Source organism: Argiope bruennichi, chromosome 7 (genome assembly GCF_947563725.1).
Source record: "Argiope bruennichi chromosome 7, qqArgBrue1.1, whole genome shotgun sequence".
In the NCBI taxonomy this organism is placed as follows: Eukaryota; Metazoa; Arthropoda; class Arachnida; order Araneae; family Araneidae; genus Argiope; species Argiope bruennichi.
In genome coordinates, this window is record NC_079157.1 from 57,535,263 (window position 1) to 57,561,168 (window position 25,906).

A 25,906-nucleotide genomic window follows, 5' to 3' on the forward strand; every position below is an offset into this window, starting at 1 on the left:
CTATTTATATCCTTTTTTACAAAATAATACAATGAACAAATAGTTTCCTTGAACAATTTTATTCTTTTTTGTCACAAAATTTAAGAAATGTTAATTTTCTAATCCCTATCTCAGTGTCAACTTTAATTAGTGAAATATTATTATTCACTAATTTAAGTCCAAAGTAATATGACTTTAAATTATTATGAAAATGGCTTCTAATTAACAATTTACCATTTTTGAAATAAAAACATAAAATCTGTATATTAATCACAAATAGTTCATTTGAAATTAAATTTCGGGAAACATCTTGAAAATAACATCTGAAAAATCGCTTTTGAAATTTTTCTTAGATAATTGTAATTAATTATATTGTATCTGTCGATTCAAAGGCGATCAATGATTTTTCAAAAGTAAATAATAAGTTCGTCTTAGAAAAAGAACACGCCATTGATAAATTATAACGATGTAGCCTGAAAGAGACTCCCCGATAAACTACCTGTTCACATCCGCGCATCTTCCAGAGCAATTACCATAGCAACGCGATTTCGAAAGCACGAAAAGCGGCGATTGGCGTATCGCTATTTCCGAAACTCCGCCTCCCGGAGTTGTCATCAAGTTGTGTCTAAGATGAGTTTTTCAATAACTGCGCCTCACATTTTTTTTTTTTTTTTTTCTCGATTTTGTTTCTGAAGGTAAGATGGGTAAGCGACAAAACGGAAGTTTAAATAAGTGAAAGAAAGAAAAGGAAAAGAAAGGAAGAAAGAAACAGTTATCAAAAAAAGACTTTTTCCCAAGCTTGCTCGCTGATGAGCCACATACTTAACGGCCCTTTTTGGGCTCATTATCCCTTACGTATTTCCGAAGGAATGAATATATTTTCCTGTTTACGGAACCGGTCATTAAGGGTCTCCATGAAAAAGTTTAGGAAAAAATTCCTTTAATGTAACTCTTTTAGAGTTCGGGGAACGTATAGAAAATAAAATTCGGCTTGTTATTTTTTCTCAATATTTTTGAAAGACGAAGTAATATCGATAATTAAAATAAGCCTAATTAGAACATTAATTACTCGTTTCTTAAGAAGGGGAAATATCGATTATTGGAACACTTAGAAAGTGAAATAAATACATTATAAATAAGACAATAAATTAATTACTTTAAGTGCCGTGGCTCCGGTTAATTAACTTCAGTATTAATTATGAAGAATTGCTAAAAATGTAATTTATTATCTAATTGGGTAATGAATCCTTAGAAGATTACCACGCCTTTAAGAAAATTGTTATTTATCAAAAGGCGCATTAACTTTCTAATTAGGATAATTTATTTAACTTTACGTCATTGGATTAATTTGGAGAGACACTTTTACTCAGTTGCCTCGGTTTCTTTAATTCTCTGGAAACAAACGAATTACTGTATTTATTCTCTCAAATAAGAATAAATAGAGAAATAAATGTAATTTTTGTTGCTATATTTTAATTTCAATAAATACAGCACTACTTCATGTTCATTCTTTTCAAGGAACTAGAAAGATGATGATAATGTAAAGGTAGGAAAGTAAAAACCGATAAAGAATAAACAAGTTGCGAAAAAAAAGAAGTAAACATTTTATGAATGTTAATTATTAATATTATACAATATTTTTCTCTTATCCCTAGTCTCTACCTCGATTAAATAGTTTAATAGACAATGAAATTGATTTCTAACGTTACTCTTAGTTTGTACCTCAACCTATCTACTGGTTAAGAAAAGAGTAATTAAAATACTGAGAACTATATGCTTTTTAATTTGTTTATCTTCCATACTATAAAAAAATAAGATACATACACAAAAATAAGATACGCATAAAAAAAAAAATAAGATATCTCTGCATGAATCATTAATATTTTTACAACTAGTATTGTAATATTAGCAAATACTTATTCCAAATATAAAATTAAATTACTGCTGCCTGGATTAATTAGTCTAGATTAATTTTATTCCTTATGTTCTCTCTCTCTCACACACTTTTTTTCCCCTTCAAATTTATAAAAGTTAACGAAATTATTGTCACCCCTTATATGAACGATACTAAGTTTTTTCTAAGTATTCCTGTTTGGTTAGGATGCCAATTTTATCCGATCCTTTACCTCTGTATGATGGGAAGCATAAGATATCATTAACTTAAACGTGAAGAGTTCAATACATCGTGAGCAGAAGAAATCTGAGAAAAACAAACAAAAAAAAAAATGTGAAAATGATAGGGTAATGCTAAGGAAGGAAAGTACAAGTGCGGTAATTTTGTATTTCAGAATTTATCCCACCGAGTAGCACCTAAAGTATGGAGCTGAGAATTTTAAATATGAATGAGAAGATTCTCACTTCCTTGATGGGGAAAAATGATGTTGTAGGGTGGAGTAATCCTCACGCCGATGACAGGTCGCACCCCTGTGTGAGAATTCGTTGTACCATAAAGGGATTATTTTTCATCCACTACAATATTTGCTTTAGATTTCTTAGCGGCTCTGTCATTTAGACACACCTGAAGCTTTGACATGGCGGGGATATCCTTTTATGGTTTGTATACTTCATAATGTAATAAAAAGAAACCAGAGTATCTATTAAGCAGAAAATAAAAACATATTTTCAATGCATTCATGTTTTTTGTTATCGTTTCTATTATTATTATTATTATCATTCGTTACATCATATCTTCTTTTAGAAAGTTAGATTTCGAATTATTGCGATATTGTGCTTTCTAATTGTCAACATTTTAATTAATCCATACAGCAGTAATATAATTTTTGGATTAGATTTAATTGTTGACAATTTTTTAGCAGTAATTTTATTTTGGATTAGATTTAATTCGTATCACTATGTTTAAATATTCTACAAGTAAATGGAATGAAAGGAAGTCAGATAGGAAAACTCCATTGTATTATTGCAAGGGAATATAAAGAGGATCCTCTTTCTTAGGTTTTTAACAATGAAAGAAAATCCCGCGTTTAAATATTTCATGAAAAAAATGAAAAAGTTTAAATTGCAGTGTAATAATGAAACGTATTATATCAATTAACGCATTAAAATATTTATGAAATAATTGTCAAAATCAGGGAGGGGGACTGAAATAATTAAAAAGATTGTTTTGGAGTTTTAAATTGGCGTTAAAATCTTTTTTGCGTAATAATATCTTTGGAAATTGCGAGTAATTTTTAATTGATTAAAATTTTTAATAAATTGCTCCAAGAAACATATTTCCATTCACCAGCGAGTATTTAAATCAAATTTAGCAGCTGTAAGTTGTTTTTTTTTCGTAGAGAGAACAACAGAATCAACAAACAAAACTTTTTTTTTTTTCGAAAAATGTATTGCATGTCTCATTATAAAAATGTGTAACATTTCTTTGATTAAAAATGCACGTTATATCGATTGTAAGCAAAATCTGTGAAAGAAGAAATTAAAAAGTTATTAGTTAGCTTTTTATCATAATAATTTTTCTAACTAATCTATATTCTTGTTTCTCTCACAAAAATCATATTTTTTGTTCTGCATTTGATTCGGTTTTGAAATAAATTCCCCGTTACTTAATCTTCATTGCAATAATTCATTAATTGGTATAAAATAGGAAACAGCTTAATCGATTAATGGGTCCGATTATATTCTATCAATTCACTCAAAAAATTTGTGAAAAAGATTTAAAATTCTTTTAAACTTGAGTAAAGTCTCAAGAGAATTTATTTCGAGAAAAGGAAAATTGGAATTATTTTCCTCTTAGAAATTTGGGAATATCTGAGATGAAGGCAACTCTCATCCGAAAATTCACATTTGGATACAACTAGCCAAAAATATCTCTTCTTGAATGATATATTCCAAACTTAGCTCTTTTTATATTCATCTGTGATTTCTTTTAAAAATCACATACATTTTTAAAAAAAAATAATTTAAATAAAAATTTTAATTAGAAGCAGAGATTCCAAATTATAATGAGCCAATATGGACTTTTTTTTCGTGGAAAGGAAGCATTTCATATGTATAACAATCCGAGATATCAAACCTGAAAACAGTCGAATTAACGAAAGTTCGAGATTTGTAAAGGTCCATTTAAAAAACGCATTTGAATTGCAAAACCTATAATTATTAGGATTCAAGAATTTCTTCTAACTGAATTCGAACCTCTTAAATCCAAATCTCTTTGAATATGAAAAAATTGCTATAAACATAAATTTTGTCGTGTGACAAGATCAATAAATTTGAAGATTTTCTTGAAACTAGTCGCCTTTGGCGACCAGTCTGTTAACCTATTAAATGATTAATATGAAAAGCATTTTTTTTAAATTTCATCTTGTTATTTGATATGAATGAAAAACATGAATCAGTTTACTGCAAATTAAAAAGGGTATTTATGGGAAATTAAGCAGAAGTTAAAATTCTTCAATGGAATTGATTATTGGCAAAAGTACGTGATTACTTTGACCGGATAAATTTGAATTTCATCATAACATTTCGAAACAGATTATGTATAAAAATTGAATAAACAATTTTATTAAAATAAGGGTAAAGTATATGGAAAGTTGATTACAATTGAAAAAGTAATTATTTTACTAAGAGTATAAAAGAATATTATAAAGATCATTTTTGTAACATAATTGTTTGGGAAGATAGAAACATCTATTTCTATAAGCAAATTTAGCGATTATCCACAGACAGACATTTTTCAAATATGTGTTTTTCGAACTTAAGAATGTCTGAAACGAGGAGATTCGTCAAAATCTAGAATTCGAACTTTTTCATGATTACAATACTTTCTTTATATTACATATACGAGAAAGTAAAACATGCACAAATGAAATTTAGGAAAACAGTTCTAAAAAAAATCAAACTTTTATTTCTAAATAATATTTAATAATAGATTGAACATTTTTTAAAAATCATAAATCATCATTTTTTTAAAATTTTAAAATGGCATCAAACTCTTAAATGCTAATTATTTAAGAATCTTGCAAGAATAATGTCCCAAAAGAAATTAAATAATATTTGATTTTAATTTAAATAAGTTCGATTGAAGGTCTTTATAATTAATCGAAAGAACACAATTAAATAACTTTCAAAATACCTCAAAAAATTTGAAGGACCTCTTCAAAATTGTGTAGACTATTATCTACTTTGCATATTTAATAATTTGAAATTGATTATTGCACTGCGAAGCACAAAATGCGCCATATTGATTTAGAATATAAAAATACAGAATGGTGAAAATTCCTGCTGATTTTAAAATCCACCGAACATCACCTGAAATAGAAAGTTGACTTATAATAATAAGAAAAAAAGTCATTATCTTCAATTATAAAGAAAAAAAATGTTAATAGAAATGTAGCAGTTGATAATCATTTTGTCTTTTAAATCATTTTCAGAAACAAAATGATTCATTTCGTTTCAGGATTTAGACCAAATCTTGAACCGATCTAGAGAGTGTCAGTCAAAGGCGACCAGAAAACTTGATTGAAAAATATATATTAAGCACTCATCTGATTTATAGAGAAACTTGCGTCTGCAGGTATCTCCAGATGCAAGTTTCCATTCAAATTACATGTTAGATTAAAATTAATTGCATAGTTTGTTGAAATAAAAATTCCTTAAAAAGAAAACTAATAATGAAATTTAAGTATTTTGTGTCCTCGTCAAAAACTGTATAAAAACCGGGAAATACTTTTTTGTCTTCACAAAACTTCTAATGACTCTTTTCTTCTGTCTGATTCAGTATTAAAAGGAGAAAAAAATTCACACATTTTGAATAACCGTTCTTGATTCATTAGAAATGATTTGACTCTCAGAGCATTTTCACAAAAGCAGAAAAAGATATAAATTGCATTAATTACACGAGTAGAAAAAAAGTATTATTTCTTCTGAGCAATATCTCGATGAAATTAATCTTAAATTTAGATTTTAAAAAAATCACATTAGGCAATTAATATCTTCACTACAATAAAGAACGATTAGTTTGAAAAGAGGAAAAAGAATTTAACGATTGACCTGAAAACTCAAAAGGTTTTAACCATTACCTCACAAAAATTACCCGGTGATAAGGCTAATTTCTCTGAAAGACTTGAAAAGAACAAGAGCCGTTAATTAAAAAAACTTCAGTTTTTTCAGAGTCTATTTCGTTCCATATAGATTGCTCATCCCAAGGGGAAAAAATATTTTAAATTTTAATGAAATTAAAAGTATTTTTTTATTTATAATGTTTTAATTCTTGAACATTTTTATTTATGTATATTCGGTTCAAATCCGAATGAATTTTGAAATAAACTCCACAGCATAATTTTTACTCCGTCCCTGCCGCATACTTACCCAAATCAACTAAAGTCTTACAGATTGGAAAGTGGATAGAGCGACAAAAAAAGAACCATTACTCCATTCATGTCTGGTAATGAGGGGGGAACTCTCGTTCGGGGTGAGGGAGCGAAAAAAAAAGTCTCCCACCCCCGGAGAAGACAATTTCACCTCCATTGATGAAGAATTGATAGTTAATCAATAAAAAAAATTGTGGCAAAGTATCCCCCTTCAAACTGTTGATAACCGATGTCTTAATACCACCAACCCAAGGTTCTGAACCTCTTTCCTTTGTCTACGAACACGGTCACAGTTATGCGGCCTCTTAATCGTTATTAAGGGTGGCTGCTCTTTTGCCATCAGAACGGGCCTTTTTAAGAGGGAGCGGTAAAAAAATCGTCGACTTATGACTATTGATTGAGTGGGGAGGATCCAGCGGGAATGGTTGTTCGCAGTTGATTAACCACGTTGGTGTCATACCATTACCTCTATTGATATGAGCAAAGAGGTGGGTCTGAATAAGACCTCCCTTCTCCCCTCCCCGTCGGCCCCCTTTTCTCGAACGTCTCTCTTTTCACCGTTATTATTATCCGAGATTCGGCAAAAGTGAAGAATCACTTTAGAGAATCACAAGAAGTGGTTTGGGTTTGAAGTTCCTATGAAGCCTCTCCGCGAAACGAATTTCTTGCGAGTGGAGTGAAATTTTATCTTTAGCTACGAAAACATGAAGATGATGATGTGTTTCCGATTTAATTTTCGTCACGACCTAGTGACAAGTAATAATTAGGAATTTCAAAATTTGTAAAACAGATTTTAGAAAATTGTAAGGTTTCAAAAGTGTGATGATTGTATATGGACTTCTGAATTACTTTAGTAGTTAAATTTCTTAAGTGCTTTTTTTCTTCTTTCAGTTAATATTCAAAAAAGAATTTGGTCATGAATTTCCAGTTTGAGATAAATAGGAAATTTTCTTCTCGCTTCGTATTTGTAAGCATTCAAAAATCTGAAGTTTTCCGTATTTGATTTGTTTTCGTTATTAGTATGTTTATCTCTTTTGTGAGCAATTCAAAAACCTACAAAAAGAATGCATATTGAACCAAACCGGATCTTCAAATTTGACATAAAAATCAACTGTGATAATAGTTCCTCAATTTCCATGAAGAGTATGTAAAGATTCAATGGATTCTCATTTTTGGTGTGTATTCCTAAATAATAGCGTTAAATGTCACATTTCTTCGGAGTTACTAATAATTAAAAGAAAGTAAAGAAATTCTGACAAAAATATGTGGTTAAAACCCTAATAGATCTTTTCCACAATCATACGAATGTTCCTAATTGATAAAAATCCTAACAGAATGAATTACTGAATATTTAAATAACACGTATATTCGGAAATTTTTTTCTTTCATATACGCTTAAATGAAACCAAGCTTAACTAACTAAAACCCTTCCTATAAAACACCTGGGAATTGATTATTTAACTCAAAAAACTAAGATCCAATGGACATTGTTATCAAAAATTAACTTTGCCATTCTTATTGGAATAACAAAGTCTGTAATAAAAAAACAAAAACAGATAGGAATTCCTAAAAATCTTTCATCTTTAAATACGTTTTAAGGCATCAACTACTATTGAAATTTCAACTAATAGGCATGACTAAATTGCTTCGCCTATAAAGGAAATTAAAAAAATTCATCAATGTTACTGAAAATGTTCTCAAAACTGGATAATATTTTGTGCGTGGAAAGAAAAAGAGAAAACAGGAAATCGTCGTTCCTCATTCGAGATATTCTAGATGAAGGTAAGATATATTAATACATAAGGTATATAAATATTATTAATATATAACATTTTAGAGATTTTTCTAACATTTTTAATGTAGCATTTTAGCATGATTTTACATAAAAGTTTATGATTAGAAAAATTAACAGATATTTTTTATCAATTCTTAGTCTGAAAGAAATATTAAATATCTAAAAATATGATGTTCCTTTTCAGTATGCATTTTAGATTATATTTTTGAAAAAAATTGCATTATACTTATAAGCATATTCATTAACTCTTATTTTGTATATACCAGATATATCAAGCGCTGGTTGGAATAAAAAAAATAAATTCGAAGTGTTTCTATATTATATGATTTTTACGCTTGGCTTAATTTTTATCTCCTATTTTTTTAAAATTACAAATAGAATCACTGAAAAGATAACAAATTGTATCAAACGACTTTTAAAAATCTGTAATATCTTTCATAAGTCATTCATGTTTTAAAGTAATGAAAGAAAATTAATTAAAAAAAATTAATTAAATAGTGGCAACATTTAAAAAAGCAAAATATAGAGCAAAATAAGTAAAATAATTCAAAATATCTATATGATTTCCATTGAGTAGGAAAGGCAACATTAAAAAATAATTTTTTCCATTTATGGATTAGATTTTTAGATAATTAAAATGATCTATTTAATTAATTGTCACGGAACCTTTACTAGGATCTTTTGTATTCATAAGATTTGTGACCGAAATTCATAGAAAATCTATTGGTATTTGAAATCTTTATATCTGGCAAACTAATTCATGAATTTTCACTTTTATATGATATTAAATTATATTCATATGTAGATTCTTTTTTCCCTTTCAAAATATTTTGAAATCGAAAGAATGGTTCCTCTTACTACAATTAGGTGTAGGGAGAAGATTTGGACTTTTTTTTATTTTAATAAAATAATTTTTTGGGAAAAATATGTAAATAATACCAGAAATGAATTATTAAAATAATACCTGTCTAAATTTTTTTCAGATTTTTAAATTTATGTATAATTAACTGATTATTTTATACTTTTTTAATGGAGATACACGTGATATCAAAATCGAACTCGCTGTACTTTCATACTAGCCAGTGTTTCTAATTCCTTCATTCCCCACCACCACCACCAAAAAATGATTAATAAAAAATGAAATATTTGTTTAAAAATACTATGTTAACTTACCAATTCAACAAAACTGAAAAAGAAAGCTTTTGTTTGCGTTGTCTAAATTAATTGGAATAATTTTATTTGGGAGAAAAATCATTTAAATTCCATTCTAAAAAAATTAGAGTTGATAAATTATAATCCATGATAATAGAAATCTATTATATTTACACGATCACTTCCCTTGATGAAATCAAAACAAAATAATCAAATAAGAATTTATTCAGCAGTAATGATCGATAACTATATTAAGAAAGTAGCGTGTATTTTGATTCATGCAAGATATTTTTACTGGAAAGAATTTAGCAAAATGTCGATTAATAAGAAAAAGATATAGTAAAATATTTTGGAATGAAATTAGGAAATATTTCTTTGTTTCTGGATGAGAAAAATGTAATGATGCGATTAATGTTACTTAAATTATTCTTTTCAACCTTTATGATTTAATTCTATCTTGTATTTAAAATTCTGTAAATAGCCATTCAATTCCGATTGGATAAAATTTGTAAAACAGCAAGTATATGTGTAACACAAAAACTCAGTTGTTATTATGGAATACTTTTAAGTCTGGATAAAATTTCTAGAGAGTTCCTAATTGATAAGCAATTAAATTTTTTTATAAATTAAATATTTACTTTTCTTTGATTAAATGGATATTAAATGACTTGTTAATTATATGTTTTTGATATTTTAATCAAATCAATTAAAATAATAAATTATTCATGTTCTTTCAAAATTATGCATTTTACAATATATGAGGTTATACAACATATGAGATTAACATTTTACAATGTATGAAGTTAATGTTATGAAAGCGGAATGAGCATTGATTCTGAATACAAATAAAAAGCAAATAATGCCCTGTAATATAATTATGTATTGCTGCATATTTGTTAAATACATTTAGACTTCAGCTGAAAACTCAAATGAAACAAATAAACCACAGAAAAGCATTAAAAAGTTGTAGCATATTAGCAAAGATGTTGTGGCTGAAATATAGTGGAATTTTGTTCTATATAAAAAATTGTGCTTTTAAGATTAAAATTTAGTAATTTTTGCTTGTATTTATTTTGTTTTGTCTGTGCTATATTTTGAGTATCCCATAACATACTTACAATCAGTATTGTATAGTAATGGAGATTTCCATTTGAGGATGAAAATTTCAGTAAAAATTCAAATGTTGAAATAAACTACTTATTATACTTTTTAATACAATAATAAACAAATGTGCCATTATGATTAGATTCTAAATAAAGAATTTTGAAAAAAAATCATTTGAGTAATTATAAAACCTACACAAAACGAGCTTTAAAATGTCAATAAGAATGATAAATAAAAATCGTAAGGTTAATTCTAAAATAATTTAATAATTTTTAATTTTAATTGTGTACATAATTTAAGTTTTCATTTAGCACATCCATATTTATAAAACTGTATACCCATATGTTTGTTAATTTGTTTGAGCCTTATACAATTCCACACTCCTCAACAGAATCATATAAAATTTTGCACACGTGTTTTTTAACATCTAGGATTAATTGCGCTATTAAAAATTTCTGAGGCCCTCTGAAGAAAGTGAAATCGAGATAGAATGAATATTTAAATTACATTCATTAATAAAAGAATCCCTCAGTGCCCCTAGTCGATTGCTTACTTTGCTTATTTAGCAATTCAGCCTTGATTATTTGCAACTTCAAAATCTCAACCCTAACTAAAATACTGAGAATTTTCTTTCCAACATATTATCATATTCAGAATATTATAATATCTTAAATCATTCTGATCAAAAGATTGTTTTTTTTCTATTAAAATAAATATCTAAAAAAGCAAATGAAGGGGGAAAGTTTTAGCACAATTTTTTTCCTGGCTCTCTATTCTATAATTTCATATCTAAATACACTCTTTTGTACTATAGGTGACGAAGAAGAAGTGGTTGTTACTGAAGAAGAAGATTTTCACGTCCAGAACCAAGCCCCTTCTCTTCTTTCCTTACCACCGGGAACTCTCTGGGAAACTCAAGTTGTGCCATACACTCAGAACTTGGGGCCCAGTCTCGGTCACCACGAAGATTTATTGAACAGTCGAGTCCATCACCAAAGAGGGAGTGTCTGTTCTGGGAGTTTATCCTTATGTTGTCTCAACTGCCCTCCACAAAGCTGGCATTCAGGTGAATGTTTTAGTCTGGAACACTACAAACAAAATTTGTTAGAAATGATTATAGCACGATTTTTTTTTTGAGTTATTTCAAAAAATATTAAATGCTATGCTTATAACATGAAAATATCGTTTTTGACATCCGATTTAAACTTAACTGTAAAACTATTGTTAGGATTAAATTGCATGGGGTTTTTCTTAACGCATTTTTATACAAAAATATAAATAAACAATAAAATTCATATAGTTACTTGCAAAACATCGTTTCAAATATAATAAACAAATTTTGGCATTTCAAACTGTATTACTGTGAGAAATAAATTAAAGCTAGTCATGTGACTGAAATTGTATCAAATCTTTATGCAGCATTTTCAACCATTTAAAAATAATATCGATGAAAAAATAACAACATTTAGCTTTCTTTTTCCTTGAAGACATTTGGATTCTGTTTGCCTCGTTTCAAGTTTTATTGTTAAACTTTTTTACTGCATTTCTATTTATTTTAATACAAAAAAAGAAGATAAATCGAAAATAAAAACAATCAAAGTGACTCAATCGAAGATGCAAATATCAATTCCTGAATAGATCTTCCATTGATTCATTCAAAAGTTTGAATTCCATTGAATAAACGGGCAAGATATATTAAAACAACAAACTACAATTGTGCCTCGTTCATACTCGAAATTAAATATTCTTATTGAACATAACACTCAAATCTTTTAGTGTGATGATTATTTAGCTGTATTTTGTTGTTTCGATAACTTTAGAATGGTTGAAACAATGGTTGATTATTTCTGTTACAGATTGACTATTTTTAATAACTTTTTAAAAGCCATATAATGGCATAAAATACACTATGACTACACTAATTAATATATGAAAAATATTTTTTAATGTAAAATGATAGACATTTATAAGGTAAAAAGGGACAATTTTTTAAAACAGATAGTTATCTAATTTCAATTTTGCTAAAAAAAAATAGGACTCAAATATCGATTTTATTTATAGCATAGTACTTTGCTTAAAATTAATGCTACAATCAAAATTTTTCAGTAATAGATAGAAATAATTTATTTTGTTATAAACTTTTTATATTCGTTTTGTGTGTGTCTGCGTGCTTTCGTGTGTGTGTGTGTGTGTGTGTGTGTGTGTGTGTTTATGAATATATAACAAAAGAGAATTCATGGAGAATGAATATTTTATTTTCATTAATATTAATATTCATTTCAGTAATATTAAAGCTTATTTAAAAGCTTTATTTTAAATTACTATTCGGATTTAGGATTTTTTTTTTTAATTTTAAGCTCCTTAAAGCTTTTTTTTACTAATTTATTAATTATTTCTTTATTAATTTAATCTCAAATTCATGAAGCTGTTTTACAAATAGGTCTTTCAAATAATAAAAAAATTCCTTTAAATAATCGTATTTTACTATTTTAGACTGTCCACAAAAGATTTATAGTATGCTTCTTTACATAATAAGAACTTCTCATACACAGAACTGGTACTCATGCATCATACAATTTTTTTTAAAAAAAAACTGTAAACAGTTGAATCAATACATTTTTATTCATTTTTGACATTTTAATTTTTTAATGTACCTTTCAGAAGGCTAAATAATAATAAAAATACGAAATTGCTAATTGCTAAAAGTACGAATGTGTGAAAAGTAATGTGCTAAAAATATGAATTATCTATTTCTTTAATTTTAAAGTATAAATTATTCAATCGAAAAGAAAGCAATGAAATAAATAAATTTAAATTACAAGGAAAAAATTATTCAATTTTGTTACCTAAAATATTTTGGACGGGTTAAAATTTAGCCTGCTTGGTATGTAATAACATTATCACAATTATAAGGAAAAAATTATTAAATTCCCTTACCTAAAATATTTCGGAAGTGTTAAAATTTAGCCTGCTTGGTATATAGTAACATAATCACTATTTTTTCATAAGAAATGTTTCATCACTAATAATCAAAAATTTTTAAATTTCCATAGTTAAAAAAAACAATAAAAAAGGGATTCAATTATTTTGTTCCTCAATTTATTGAAATTATCAAACTTCTGTCCTAAACATCCTATTACATCTTAAAATTAAAGAAATTTCCATTGCTATTTAACAATAAGTAAAAAAAAATTGATGAAATAAAAATTAAATCAATATTTCAAACAGGAGAGTTTTGTTTAACAAAACAAAATTAACCTTGTCTTGAACAATGAGAAGATACACTTTTTTTAAATTCATCAATTTTTAAATGCCCTCTGTATGCTATTTTACTATCTTTGATTTGAGCTACTATTTCGTTATGACTTCAGAAATTACAAAAAACGTTAATGAAAATTTTAACCACCACATAATGTGGTTTACTATTATTATGTTGACATGAAATGTATCAATACTTAAATAGGAAAAAGATTATTAGTGTAAGTTTTGCCCAAAATTTTCTATGAAACATCAATCTAAATATTTCAGTTTCTTAGCTCAAACTTTAAAGAAGAATCCTGATATTTAATTCGAAGTTAACAAATCATAAATATTTCCAAATCAGATTAATTCTGTCTAATAAGTCAATGAGTTTCTTTCTTTAACTCAGTATTAATCAGGAAAATATATCATTATTAGAAAAAAAAATGTCGAGTTAAGAAAAAGGCATTACACTCTCAAAAGATAATAAAAATCATTTTTCAGGATTCCCGGATCTGATGTCGCCAGCAGTTCCCGGGGGCAGTCCGGCAGCTGCCGTCACGGCCTCCGTAGCGGCAGCGGCGGCGGCTGCAGCCGCTGCTGCTGGCGTGTGCGTGGGTTTGGTGCCGACGGGTAGTGCAGCCACTGCGGTTTCCTGGTCCTCGTGTGGCTCGGAGGCGGGACCCAAGGACGGAGGGGCCCATCCGAAGGGCAATCATCCTCCGAGAAAAGTGCGTCGTAATAGAACTGTATTCACCGAACTTCAACTCATGGGCCTCGAGAGGAGGTTCGACTGCCAAAAATACCTATCTACGCCCGACCGGGCAGAACTAGCCAGAGCCTTGGGTCTAACTCAGCTCCAAGTCAAAACATGGTATCAAAACAGGCGGATGAAATGGAAAAAACAAGTAAGCACTTTTAAAACCAATTCTAATTTTTGAATATTTTATGTTTCTTAATAAAATATCATATGATTTTTAAGCGATTCATTGTTTAATTTTCTAATGTTGTTATGTTATTAGCATAGAAAAATTTATGAATCAACAGATTGAACATTTTTATTTATTTAAATGAGAATAAAATGAAATTTCTTGTAATATTCCAATCAAACTTTTATTTACCATGTTAGATTTCTTTTCAATACAATTAATTTAAATCTTACCGAAAAGATTTATTTGTATAGCACTAGAAAATTAGATATATATATATATATCATATAAAATTCAGTTTTTATTTCTACTCCGATATCACACATTTTCGAAAAGGATTGAAATTCATTTTACGCAAATTAATCTCAGGAAAAAAACTACATATGTTGATGTAATTCTTGTTAACTGAATGTTAGAAATGCTATTTTTTTAAGAAAATGCTTTTTAAACATTCAAAAACGAATTCTGCAAAGAATTTTTTTTAAAAAGAGATCAATTAAAAAAAAGGATACAATTTTTTCCCCATTATAAATAAAAAAAACTTGTTTCGTTTGTTTTGAATTATGTTATTTTTTCATAGATATACATTCAATATTTTAAATATTATTTTATGATAATCCATCTTGAGCCCCTACATAAATCATTCCTATAAAATCTTTTCAAATGGAAAGTGTTCTTTTACGAATAAAAATTCTTTTTTAAATCTCAAGGGGATTAATTTCGAATTCTAAAAATTGGTCGAGTTCTCTTAATTAATCACTGAAGGATATTAAATTCAAATTTCTTGTTTTGATAATTGTAAACAAGAAATGAGTGAAAATAAGCTATTATTTAACTACTATTTCAAAAATATGAATTCATCTTCGAGTTTATAAGTGATTTCAAAGTTCAATTAGAATTTAAAATTGTATAGTATACTTTATATTTGAAGGCATAATTTTATTTATATGAGTAGCAGTAAAAGGTTTTAGGCATAATTAGTAAAAGAGATCAATGTTTAGATAGCAAATAGTTTAAATATTTGGTAATAGAATTTTTTAATTTTTTGATAAATTGGAAACAGATTATTATCTTTAAGACACTTTTCTTTTGTCTAAATGAATTGAGAATGGGCTAAACTAAAAAATGTGGTACAATGGCCAAATTGTAATTTTTTAAAGGGGATAAACTGCCAAATATGGTCACTAACTATATCCTTTAGTTAATAATTGGCGAGTTTTCTACTATTTAGCAAGATTTGGTGGAGGTCAGCGAAAAATATGCATCGTATTCTTTAGTTTGGTCAAATAATGTTCAAAGTAAGAATTTTATGACTCATTTCATTTAAATAAAGATATTTAGTTGGTGTAAAGTAACTTTTATTATCATTCTTAATTTATCTACATAATGCTATTCCTTAATTTTCGGAATTAACGCTACTCAATTGTACTTTAGGTGCAGAACATTTCTCTTTCATTATATTTAAAACATTTTTACATATATTTGAGAAAGGATGTCGATATTAAATTGTATTCGTGATAATGCCATAACTGATTAAAAAGAATAAAGAATAAAAAAAAATGAAATAAATTCTCGCGTTATCACAGTTCACATGACAAATGTATCTGCAATAATTACGCAATATTTAACAATTACACAGATTTTAAATTTTTGTTTCTAAATTTTCCTCTTTTTCTTTAAGCATGATCTATTGCTTGTAAATCCATTGTATATAAAAAAAAAATATTTTTTGTCTAGTTTTTCATATATTATCATTCAGAAAAGTTGCAATAATATTGGAAGCAACATTTCTTAATATAAGACGATATATTTTATGTTCAAATTACTAAGTTTAATGCACATGAAAAGGGATTTAGCAAGAATAGCAAAGACTTAATCATTGTGGTAGTTCGAACATTGAAATGAGGGAATGCTGCAGCTTATATTACATTAAATAGTAAATATAAACATTTTTTGGTATAATTTAAACCTTGGCCTTTTCAGTCTTGATTAATTTAATTAATAGCTAATAATTTCGATTAGATTCAAGGAAGTATTAAAGCAGAAATTATAACTAAGCAATTAATAATTGCTAATTAACTTTAATAAAAAAATTTAACATCAGTTTATTTTTTACTTTTTCGTATAAAAGTATAGAAAAAGATTTTTTATTTAAGTTAAATATTTTCGGATCCGAGATTTTAACAAATCTCTATGTTTTAGGCTTCTCCGAGTACTGAAAACACATTTTTGGCATTATGTCTGTCAGGTTTTTAGCCATTCTGTCTGTATGCCTATAAGAAAGAAAGCTCAAAAATACTTTGAGCTAGACTGATGGAATTTGGTATATAGTCTTTAGTAGCCTATTAAATTTGAAACCAAACCTGCCAAGGGGGGTGGATTTCTATCGTCTGCAATTTCATAAACATGTTAACTCAATGACTTAAATATATGAAATTTGGTTTATAATTTTGTGATTGCAATTCTAGCTCTGTATCAAATTTCAGTTTCAAGTAATGCATTTAAAATATAAATTTATTTTCTGGCCGTTATTTCTAAATATCAGATTTATCGTCAAGAATCACACGATAAATTGAGTAAAAATGTTAAATTCCTTCCAGAAAAATCAATGTTACTATTGTTGGCCAATGTCATGTGAGGCATTTGCAACCTTATTTAAGACCTATTATTTTATGCAAGAGGAGGGAGATAGTACTTTTGTTAGAGAATTTATTACTACAACTATTTTTATCTCATTAATGAAAATTTACGCAACTGGAATTTAGCATGAAAAAAAAATATTAAAGTGTGTTAAAGTACATAAACATGTAGAAATGTTGCTTTAATATATTACATTGTTGCGAATATTTCTGAAAAAAATGAATAAAATAACATTTCAAATTTAATTTAAATAAGCTATAGTTATTCTTTCATTTCTGTTTATCATAAAGTTTTAGAATCGCAAAAAAAGTTTTCTGCGGTGTAGAAAAGTTTGAAATTTTTTCTCTGGAAGTATATTTCCGATATCCTTTTCCTTCCATAAACCGTGAAATAAAAATTAGTTGATTTTATTACTGCATATGCGTAATTGTAGAAATCAATACTGAGTTAAAAGGCAGCACTTTGAGAAGTTTTCTTCCTTTAAGAAAAAAGATTCATAATTTCCTCTACGTTTTTCTTGAAAACTGAAAATTTTAAAACAAATAAGATAATGTCCGATTGTTTTAAGTGCTGCATACAACTTACCTTTAGGTACTATAAGAAGTTGTTGAAGTTGCAATTCGATTACAACGAGCCTTCTGCGATTTCTGCTCATAATATATCTATGCAAAAAAATTGAAACAATCAAAATGTTAATTTCTTCTATTATATAACAAATGTCAATTTAAATTTACAAACTAAAAAGCTTCTAATAGAAAATTTTAAAAATATATATCCATATTTTCTTCAGAATGTCTAGAGAAGTATTACAACGGGACAAAATTTGTACAAAGGAGATATATTAAAATTAAAGAAATTGTTTAGTCGTACTAAAAATTTAAAAAAGGCTCTCATGAAATAAATGAAAAAATTGAATTTGAAACAGGCTTTTATAATAATATTTCTAAAAGAAAATATTTTAAATAAATTGGAATTTTAATCAGATAAATTGGTATTAATTTAGGAAGTAACTATTATACAAAATTTCAGATCTCAAATTAATCAGAAAGCGAGAGAAAAATCGAATCATATTTGAAAGCGTGAAAAAACCCGTTTTAAACAGAAGAATGCAAAAAACATACAAAAAAGTGAAGAAAAACAAGTTTAATGCATTTTGAATAAATATATGTTTTAAGTGTAAAATGTAAAGTTATTAAAAGAAAAAAAAATGTTTAAAGTTATATTATTTCTTTCACTTTTTAGTGAATAAACTAAGACAAACAGTGTCATACTCTTGAAATTTAATAAATATGCTCAACATCGTCATATGATTGTTTTAAATAAAAAGATGAAGGTTTTTTTTTTCATCTTTTGAACAATTGAAAAACTAAGGGAAGGAATGAGCACTGACTTAGACTAAAAATAAATGCAACTATCGAATGCCAAAAATAAATAAATAAAGTAAAAAATAAGTAAAATAAAAAAATAAGGTAAAAAAATAAATTAAAAAAATCAGGGCATTCTTAGGAAGTAATGTGCGTGAAACAATATTAAAGAATAGAAAGCAAATTAAAATCTTAAAAAATGTAAAATCTGTCTGAAATAAAATGCAATTATTCAAGGAACTTAGATATACATTAAATTTTATTAGGACTGTTTTGGATAAGTAAATTCTTTTAACTCAGCTTTAAAATCAAAGCAATTTTTCGTTTTTTAAGCAATTTTTTATTTATGTAAAATATAAGAAAATATTGCTTTGAAACATTACTTTGTATAAAATTTAAGTACCTGGATTTAAAAAAAAAATGTTAAAAACACTCCTGTTTTTTCTCAAATTCTAACTATTTGGGAAAAATAACGATTTATACAACCGAAAATTATAAACAAAAGTAAAAGATAAGCAAAAAATGATTATAATTCACACTTCCTTATTAGGTCATGTATTCAAAGAACCCTTTGTAATTGTGTTAGAATTTCAAAAGGATGAATGACGCAATAGCAGTGTATTTAATGTTTATTTTTGATATATGCTATTACAAATGCGTCAGCTCATTATTTTGCATTATAAAAAAATTAAAACTAATAAAACATGACAAGTGCGCATAAAAATAAGCAAATTTCTTTTATGAATTGCATCATATAGAATTTTATTTATAAAACCCTCTAAATAACATTGTTCTTTTTTTCTCAATATCACATTAGAATAAATTACAACAATAATTATTACTAAAACAAATTTATCCCATGTACAAAATAATAAAAGCTTATAGCTGTTTATAGGTGTGTAATAAACTTATAAATTTGAGCCTGTCAGTATTAATCACGTCAAATATGATAATATTGTAAATAGGTCATGGTAAGATCAAAATTGCAAAAAAATTATTAAATTAAAAAAAATAAAAATGTTTGCAGCATTTACAACCTACACGTATTAAATAAGAAATTGATAATATGAGATCATTTTTCATAAAAATTGTAACAATAAAGGAAGATGAGAAGAGGGTGTTGAAATTTTTAATATTATTGTGGTTAATGTTAAAATATAAATTTTAATTTCTCTGATTTCCAATTTTTACACTATTAATAGTAAACATTTTATTACAACCATTTTTAATTCACAATTTCTTTTCATTCAATTTACAAAACTATTCGATTTATTTTTGAAATTTAAACAAAATGAAATTTGGCAAGGTCATAGAGTATGATTTTGGTTCTTCTCTATAGAAGTTTGACTACTAAAAATCATATAAAATCAAAGGATGTGGAGAAAATTTTAGTTATTATTTTTTAGATTAGATTTATTTATTTAGATTAGATTTTATTATTTTTTAGATTAGACTTTTTAGATTAGTTAGACATTAGATAAAGAGGTAAGTAATGAGAAAAAACACCCAAATCATTTTGAAAAAGAACTTCTGACAGGATATTTTTGCCCATAAATTTGTTCATACTTACAAGAAAAGAATCTGAAACGAATTTAATTGTTTAACCGCATACCCTGTATTGGTAAAGTAAGTCATGCATCGTCAATCAGTATAGCAATATAAAAAAATCATTTTAAAAGATTTTACAATATTATTTTTTTTTCTAATTTACAATAGCAAAAGAACTGAAATTTTGCATTTTTTAAAACGAAGCAACAAATTATTGTCCAGTATTTATTTTGATTATTAATGATTACCAGATTATCAATAATAAGAACATCTGCGTCATTCTAAAGTTTTCTGAATATTAGTTACATATATTATTTATTATTAAGAAAAGACGATTATTATAACGATTGTTATTAGTTGTTATACGCTAAATGACAATCATAAGGGTTCTAGAAGTATTTTAGGTTTCCAGCCAATGGAAAATTACTTCTAAAATTTCTAAAAACAAGAGGTTTATTTCAATATCACTTAAAAGCACAAGCTGTAAGCTCTTCATTATCATCAAAATTATACAGAATTAATTGAAAAATATGATTATTTTTTTTAAATTATAAGGAAGAATCTGTTTGTGAATTTTTCCGCACTTATTGAAAATCCTAAGGAATAAAAGGACTATAGCAGACCATCTCTTCTTTTTTTATAATTAATTATAATTAAGTATAATTTATTATCTGGAAATATTGATGAATTTATACTCCAACTTAATTTTATTGTTCCTGTAAATCTACACAGAGTTGACAGCATCTGTAGAATCATATGAGGTATGTGAGCTGTCAGTAAAATGTAATTTACAGCAACATTTCCCTCATAATTTTTCAACTTTGACAACGAAAGTCTTAAGAATACGAAGTCTTAAGAAAGTGAAAGGATTAAGAATACATTTATAAACAATATCTTTAGAGAATTTCTGAAAAATCTTATAAGGTTAAATTATAAATTCTATACTTTTAAGAAAAAACGAAAAAAAAATTTCACTTTCTGATTCATTATTTATATTAACAATATGTTTTAATTCTTACTTAATGGAAGCCTTTTTGCGAGTTACAGGCTCACACATAGTACACAGAAAAATATTAAAGCTGCGAACATTTTCTGAGAATCAAATTTTTTCGATAATGTTCAACATTTGTACGCAAAATAGTATTAAAATCAATCTGGACAAAAAAAACTGTACTTTTAATACTTAATAATAATAATAATTACAAACCAATTCTTGGTTATTATTAATTAATGCATAAATTTCTAAATTCTCCATTAATTTCAATGAAGCGAAGAAAAAAAATCAAACGATAGAGATTGAAAAGTGAAGAAAAGAACCCCCCCCCCCCCACCGGAATGGTATGGCATGAAGAAACGAAAATATTTACAAAATTTTGGATTTAAGTGTAAATGATTCATTTAAATTTAGAAAATAAAGCTGAATTTTTTACAATTTTTTTAGATTGCTTTATTTTTTATATAAGAATTATTTTGCACGTTGAAAATTTATTTGTCACGACAATTCTTTTTACTGTCGTAGATAGTAGTCATGTCAATATGACGAATATCACATTGATGCATCCACATGGGAATACTAATATAGTCCATGGGAGTATCGGTATGCAATTATCTCTGTTAGGTAATCACATCCATAACAAAAAAAAAAAGACCAAGAATAAAATGTGCATTGATGCAAACTTCAGATACGTTAAATAAGTATGCTAAGAACAAATATTATTTACTTAGTAATCATAGAATTTCATTTTCAAGGAAATCATTTATCTTATTTAATGATGGAGTTAGACTTTTCCAACCCTTATGCAGAGCATATTATGAGGTCCCTCTTTCAATAAGATTATCAATTTAGTTTCAGATTTTAGCACAATTTTATCATGTTAATGATTTACTTTAATTTAATCTTTTTTTTACTTTATTAATTTTTTGAAAACATATTTGTTTTTATTATCAATTCAGACTGCCGGAAAATTCAAATTAATGCACAATATAAGTGAAGCATAGGCCTTAGAAGTTGTTTGGTTTTATAAATATTCAAATAACTAGTGAGCATAATGAAACCAATTCTGACCTGACAAATTATGCTTAATTGTTAATACTATCCAAATATTTTTCATTTTCAAAGAATTTGTATTTTTTTTATTTATTTGGTCATTTATTCATTTTTTTTATTTATTTGGTCATTTATTCATTTTTTTTATTTATTTGGTCATTTATTCATTTTTTTATTTATTTGGTCATTTATTCATTGTTTTTATTCATTTGGTCCCTAGAAGAATAAAGGTTTTCACTCGTCATAGTTGTGGCCTCTTTCAGCATAGTTGCCCTTGCACCTAATCGTAAATCCTCCACTGATCTTATTGTTGCAAATTATAGCAAGTTAGTTTATTAAATGAAATGGTTTTAACACTAAATAAAATATGATGTGTCTCTAAATTTCATTTACAGCCTGTAAATATAATTTCTAAAAATGTGTTTATTATGCAGTACAATATAACTATTTTTTTCTGCGAACTCTTCAATTTTATTTACCTCGAAATGGATTTGTACCCCTGGTCTTTACTGAAAAATATTCCATGGATAATAGCTCTTGATAATGTCATATCGTTATATAACTTTCTTTTTCACAGGTAATGCAAGGTGGATGCACAGTTCCTCCAACAAAACCTAAAGGAAGACCTAAAAAGAATTCAATCCCATCTCTGAACGAAGCTCGAACAGCAAATGAACTGGCCAGTCTTAAAGATTCGTTCTGAAATTACAAACAGTTCCATCAAGCAGTTCCTACGCTTTATAAAACCGACGTTCCTTATTACATAACTAACTAGTTCATATTCCTATAAACTGACACAACTGTTCTCAAACATCAAGGATAAATTATCTGTAATGACTCTCACTGTGTTGAGAAACTATTTTTGGCACAATTAATGACCAGACATGTGAGACGTCTCAGAAAATTCATCGAATGTCGATATGATTATAATTTTGTGTGATGTGAATGATAAAGGAAATATCAGTTCCTTTTAACTTTCTTTCCGTGATATGGATTTATTTACATTGTTCCTACCAAAGACGTCTTTTGAATTTACTAGAATAAAAGAACATTGTACATTATTTATGATAGAAGTCAAAAGAACATGCACAGATCTTGGAAAATATTTCACAAAAACTGAAAGAGGATCTACAAATATACCGAATGGAAAAATTAAGATTCAATCAATTAAATTACTTTATACATCAATATAAAATAGTCCTTTTTTGTAAATTATAAAAGGGGAATGAAATTGATACCTAATCACGATTTCAAGATTTTTAAATGTTTCTTCACAAAGTCCATTCAAGAAATTTTAGATTTTTTCTTAATAATGTAAAAAAGAATTAAATATCAATACCTCTTAACTATTTAAAAATTTATCATTAATTTTTTTTATTGCTTACAGTGAATTGCTGAGAAAATTAAACCTGAATGTCTTGATATATTTACATAAACGTTCATGTACTCGATTGTTTCCATTGGTGATACAGTAAACGCCGCTTAATGTGTTCACTTCAGGACTTAAGAATTTTAAAAACATGAACCAAAAGATAATAGTAACCGAGTAGAGTAAAATCAATTATATTTTTATCACATTAAAAGAAAAAAAAGCAAAGCACTTACTCAGAGTAATCCATAATTTATTTCAAAAATAACAATAAAAAAAATTCTTAATTGACGCATAGCGAGAATTATCCCTTAAAAGTTCACTTACACATTATTCATACTCTTATTATTTTTTTTTCATTCTAAATTTCATAAACTATGCTTCAATTAGGGTTTCAAATTAGCAAATGCTTGACTCATTCATTAACGGATTTTTTTAAAAACATTCATCGCTGTAGGAATCATAAATTTTCATTGCTTGGTGTTCTCACAAAAAGCTTACGACTTTTTAAAATTTTATTTTAAAAAAGGCTATAACCTTTTCTAATTTGCTGCAGCGTTGCATTGATTAATTTTGCATAAATTTTTCTACCTGTTCAGAATTTTAATTTCGTCTTTAACTCTCAAACCAGTTCTAACTTATATATATATATATATTGTTTCCATATTTCAATCGCAGACAACATTTATTTATGATTGTTCAACACATTTCAAAGCTGTCTGTTAAAACCAATCCAGAACACTTTAATACTCTAATCATGACAGAAGAATGTGAAGCCCGTCCCATGGTGAAAATGTGAACTCTCAGATGTTTCTTTATAATGGAACAAGAAATTCCCTGAATACCAATCGTTAATGTTGTTTAAAAATGAAGAAACGATTAATTATTTATTTCAAAATTGATAACATTAAACGTTGTAATAATCATTCTAAAGGAGTATTTTTATATGCATTTGAACATGTCGATTCGTGACAAGGAGATTTTGATAATATAAAGCAAACGATAGCGTAAATTATGATCACATTAAGCGACGTTCACTGTAGCACCAAATGTATAGCGAGCCTATTGTTCTTGATTAAGATTATCCAGAATAAGAAACTATCATAATTCACATTGGATTTATTTACTTCTTTTTCATTCGAAATTTTCTTTTTTGATTTTTTGACCGAATTCCTTAGAATTATTTACTTATATTGAATAATCGAACAATTAAAAAAATGTGTCTTTGTTTCTATTCCGCAAAGAAATTTATCTACTTTTATATTTATTTATAATTCTTTTGAAGAATTTAACTAAAGGGGGGGGGATGAAAATATTTTCAACACATATGGCTTGAAGGAGTTAAAAAAATCTTCTAAATTTAGTTTTTACGAAATAATTTAGTTTAACCAGTTTTTAAAAAATAATTAAAATTATTTCATTTTTTTTAAAAATAATTTTAAACTTCTAAATTTAACTTAAATTTTCTTTAGAAAATTTAAAATTTTTAACAATTCCATATATTTTAGTGAATACTACTAATACATCTCAGATCAATATTTTTTTAATGATTTCTGATTCTCACTGGCACTTACACGATGAAACTGAAGCCTCCAATTATTTCTATTTATTAATTTTCATTATAATAATCATTTAATGTTAAATATACATTCTATAAAACATATGCATGAAAATAGTCAAATAAACAAATCTTTATCTGTTTTTAAAATTTAGCGGTGAGGAAATATGCTCTTTAAAATATTATAATTATTGTTTAAAAATAGAGAATGAAATAAAATAATATCCTATATTATATTCTAAAAGTATTGAAATTACATACTCGATCTACCATACCTTATATCGAAAAGAAAAAGAAAAGTGTCAACTCCACACAGATTCTCCTTATTTTGAGATCCACTTGGAAATTCTGATCCTTCAAAAAATCGTGATAAGAATTTAATAAGGATCCCACTGAAATTATTATTTCTTTGTAAAAACTAAAAATACGTCTAAAAAAGTATTCCTTCCTACTTTCACAGAAAAAATAAGAACAAAATGATTTTTCTGTACATTATTGCAATGTAGATCATGATTTCACATATAAAAGAATCTTCATTGATTCTTTCATTCTGTTTGAACAATCGCATTTTAAAATTGCATTGACGAATTTTTAACTCAAAATTTTCATACAAGAGGACTACGCAATTTAAGAATGCTACACAAAGTGCAACGGTTTTATAAACGTTGTTATTTGCCAGCCAGCGCGATCAAAACACAAGGCATGATCAGAAATTAAACTGGCAGTTCAAAGAAAGAAACCAGCACAAAATAAAATATAAAAAATAATTTAAATGGAAATTCAATTTTTTAAAAATCAAACCTTTATTATCAGATAGATGTCCTTCATTAATACTGAAATGGAAATAGAACTACT

General features: G+C 26.8%; 1 protein-coding gene across 1 annotated transcript; it reads left to right on the forward strand.

Annotated features, from left to right (window-relative positions):
* The first annotated feature begins 679 nt into the window (after window positions 1-679).
* On the forward strand, window positions 680-23,352 carry LOC129975383 (homeobox protein BarH-like 1). Its single transcript, XM_056088446.1, has 4 exons — window positions 680-683; window positions 11,171-11,422; window positions 14,101-14,504; window positions 22,702-23,352. The coding sequence occupies exons 1-4, from the start codon at window positions 680-682 to the stop codon at window positions 22,825-22,827; spliced, it is 786 nt and encodes a 261-aa protein (XP_055944421.1). The 3' UTR covers window positions 22,828-23,352.
* The last annotated feature ends 2,554 nt before the right edge of the window (window positions 23,353-25,906 follow it).

Excerpts from the sequence above, each read along its gene's own strand:
- LOC129975383 (XM_056088446.1), top strand. Across the intron at positions 11,423-14,100 it reads TCCACAAAGCTGGCATTCAG|GATTCCCGGATCTGATGTCG; the intron begins GTGAATGTTTTA and ends ATCATTTTTCAG. Across the intron at positions 14,505-22,701 it reads GGATGAAATGGAAAAAACAA|GTAATGCAAGGTGGATGCAC; the intron begins GTAAGCACTTTT and ends TCTTTTTCACAG.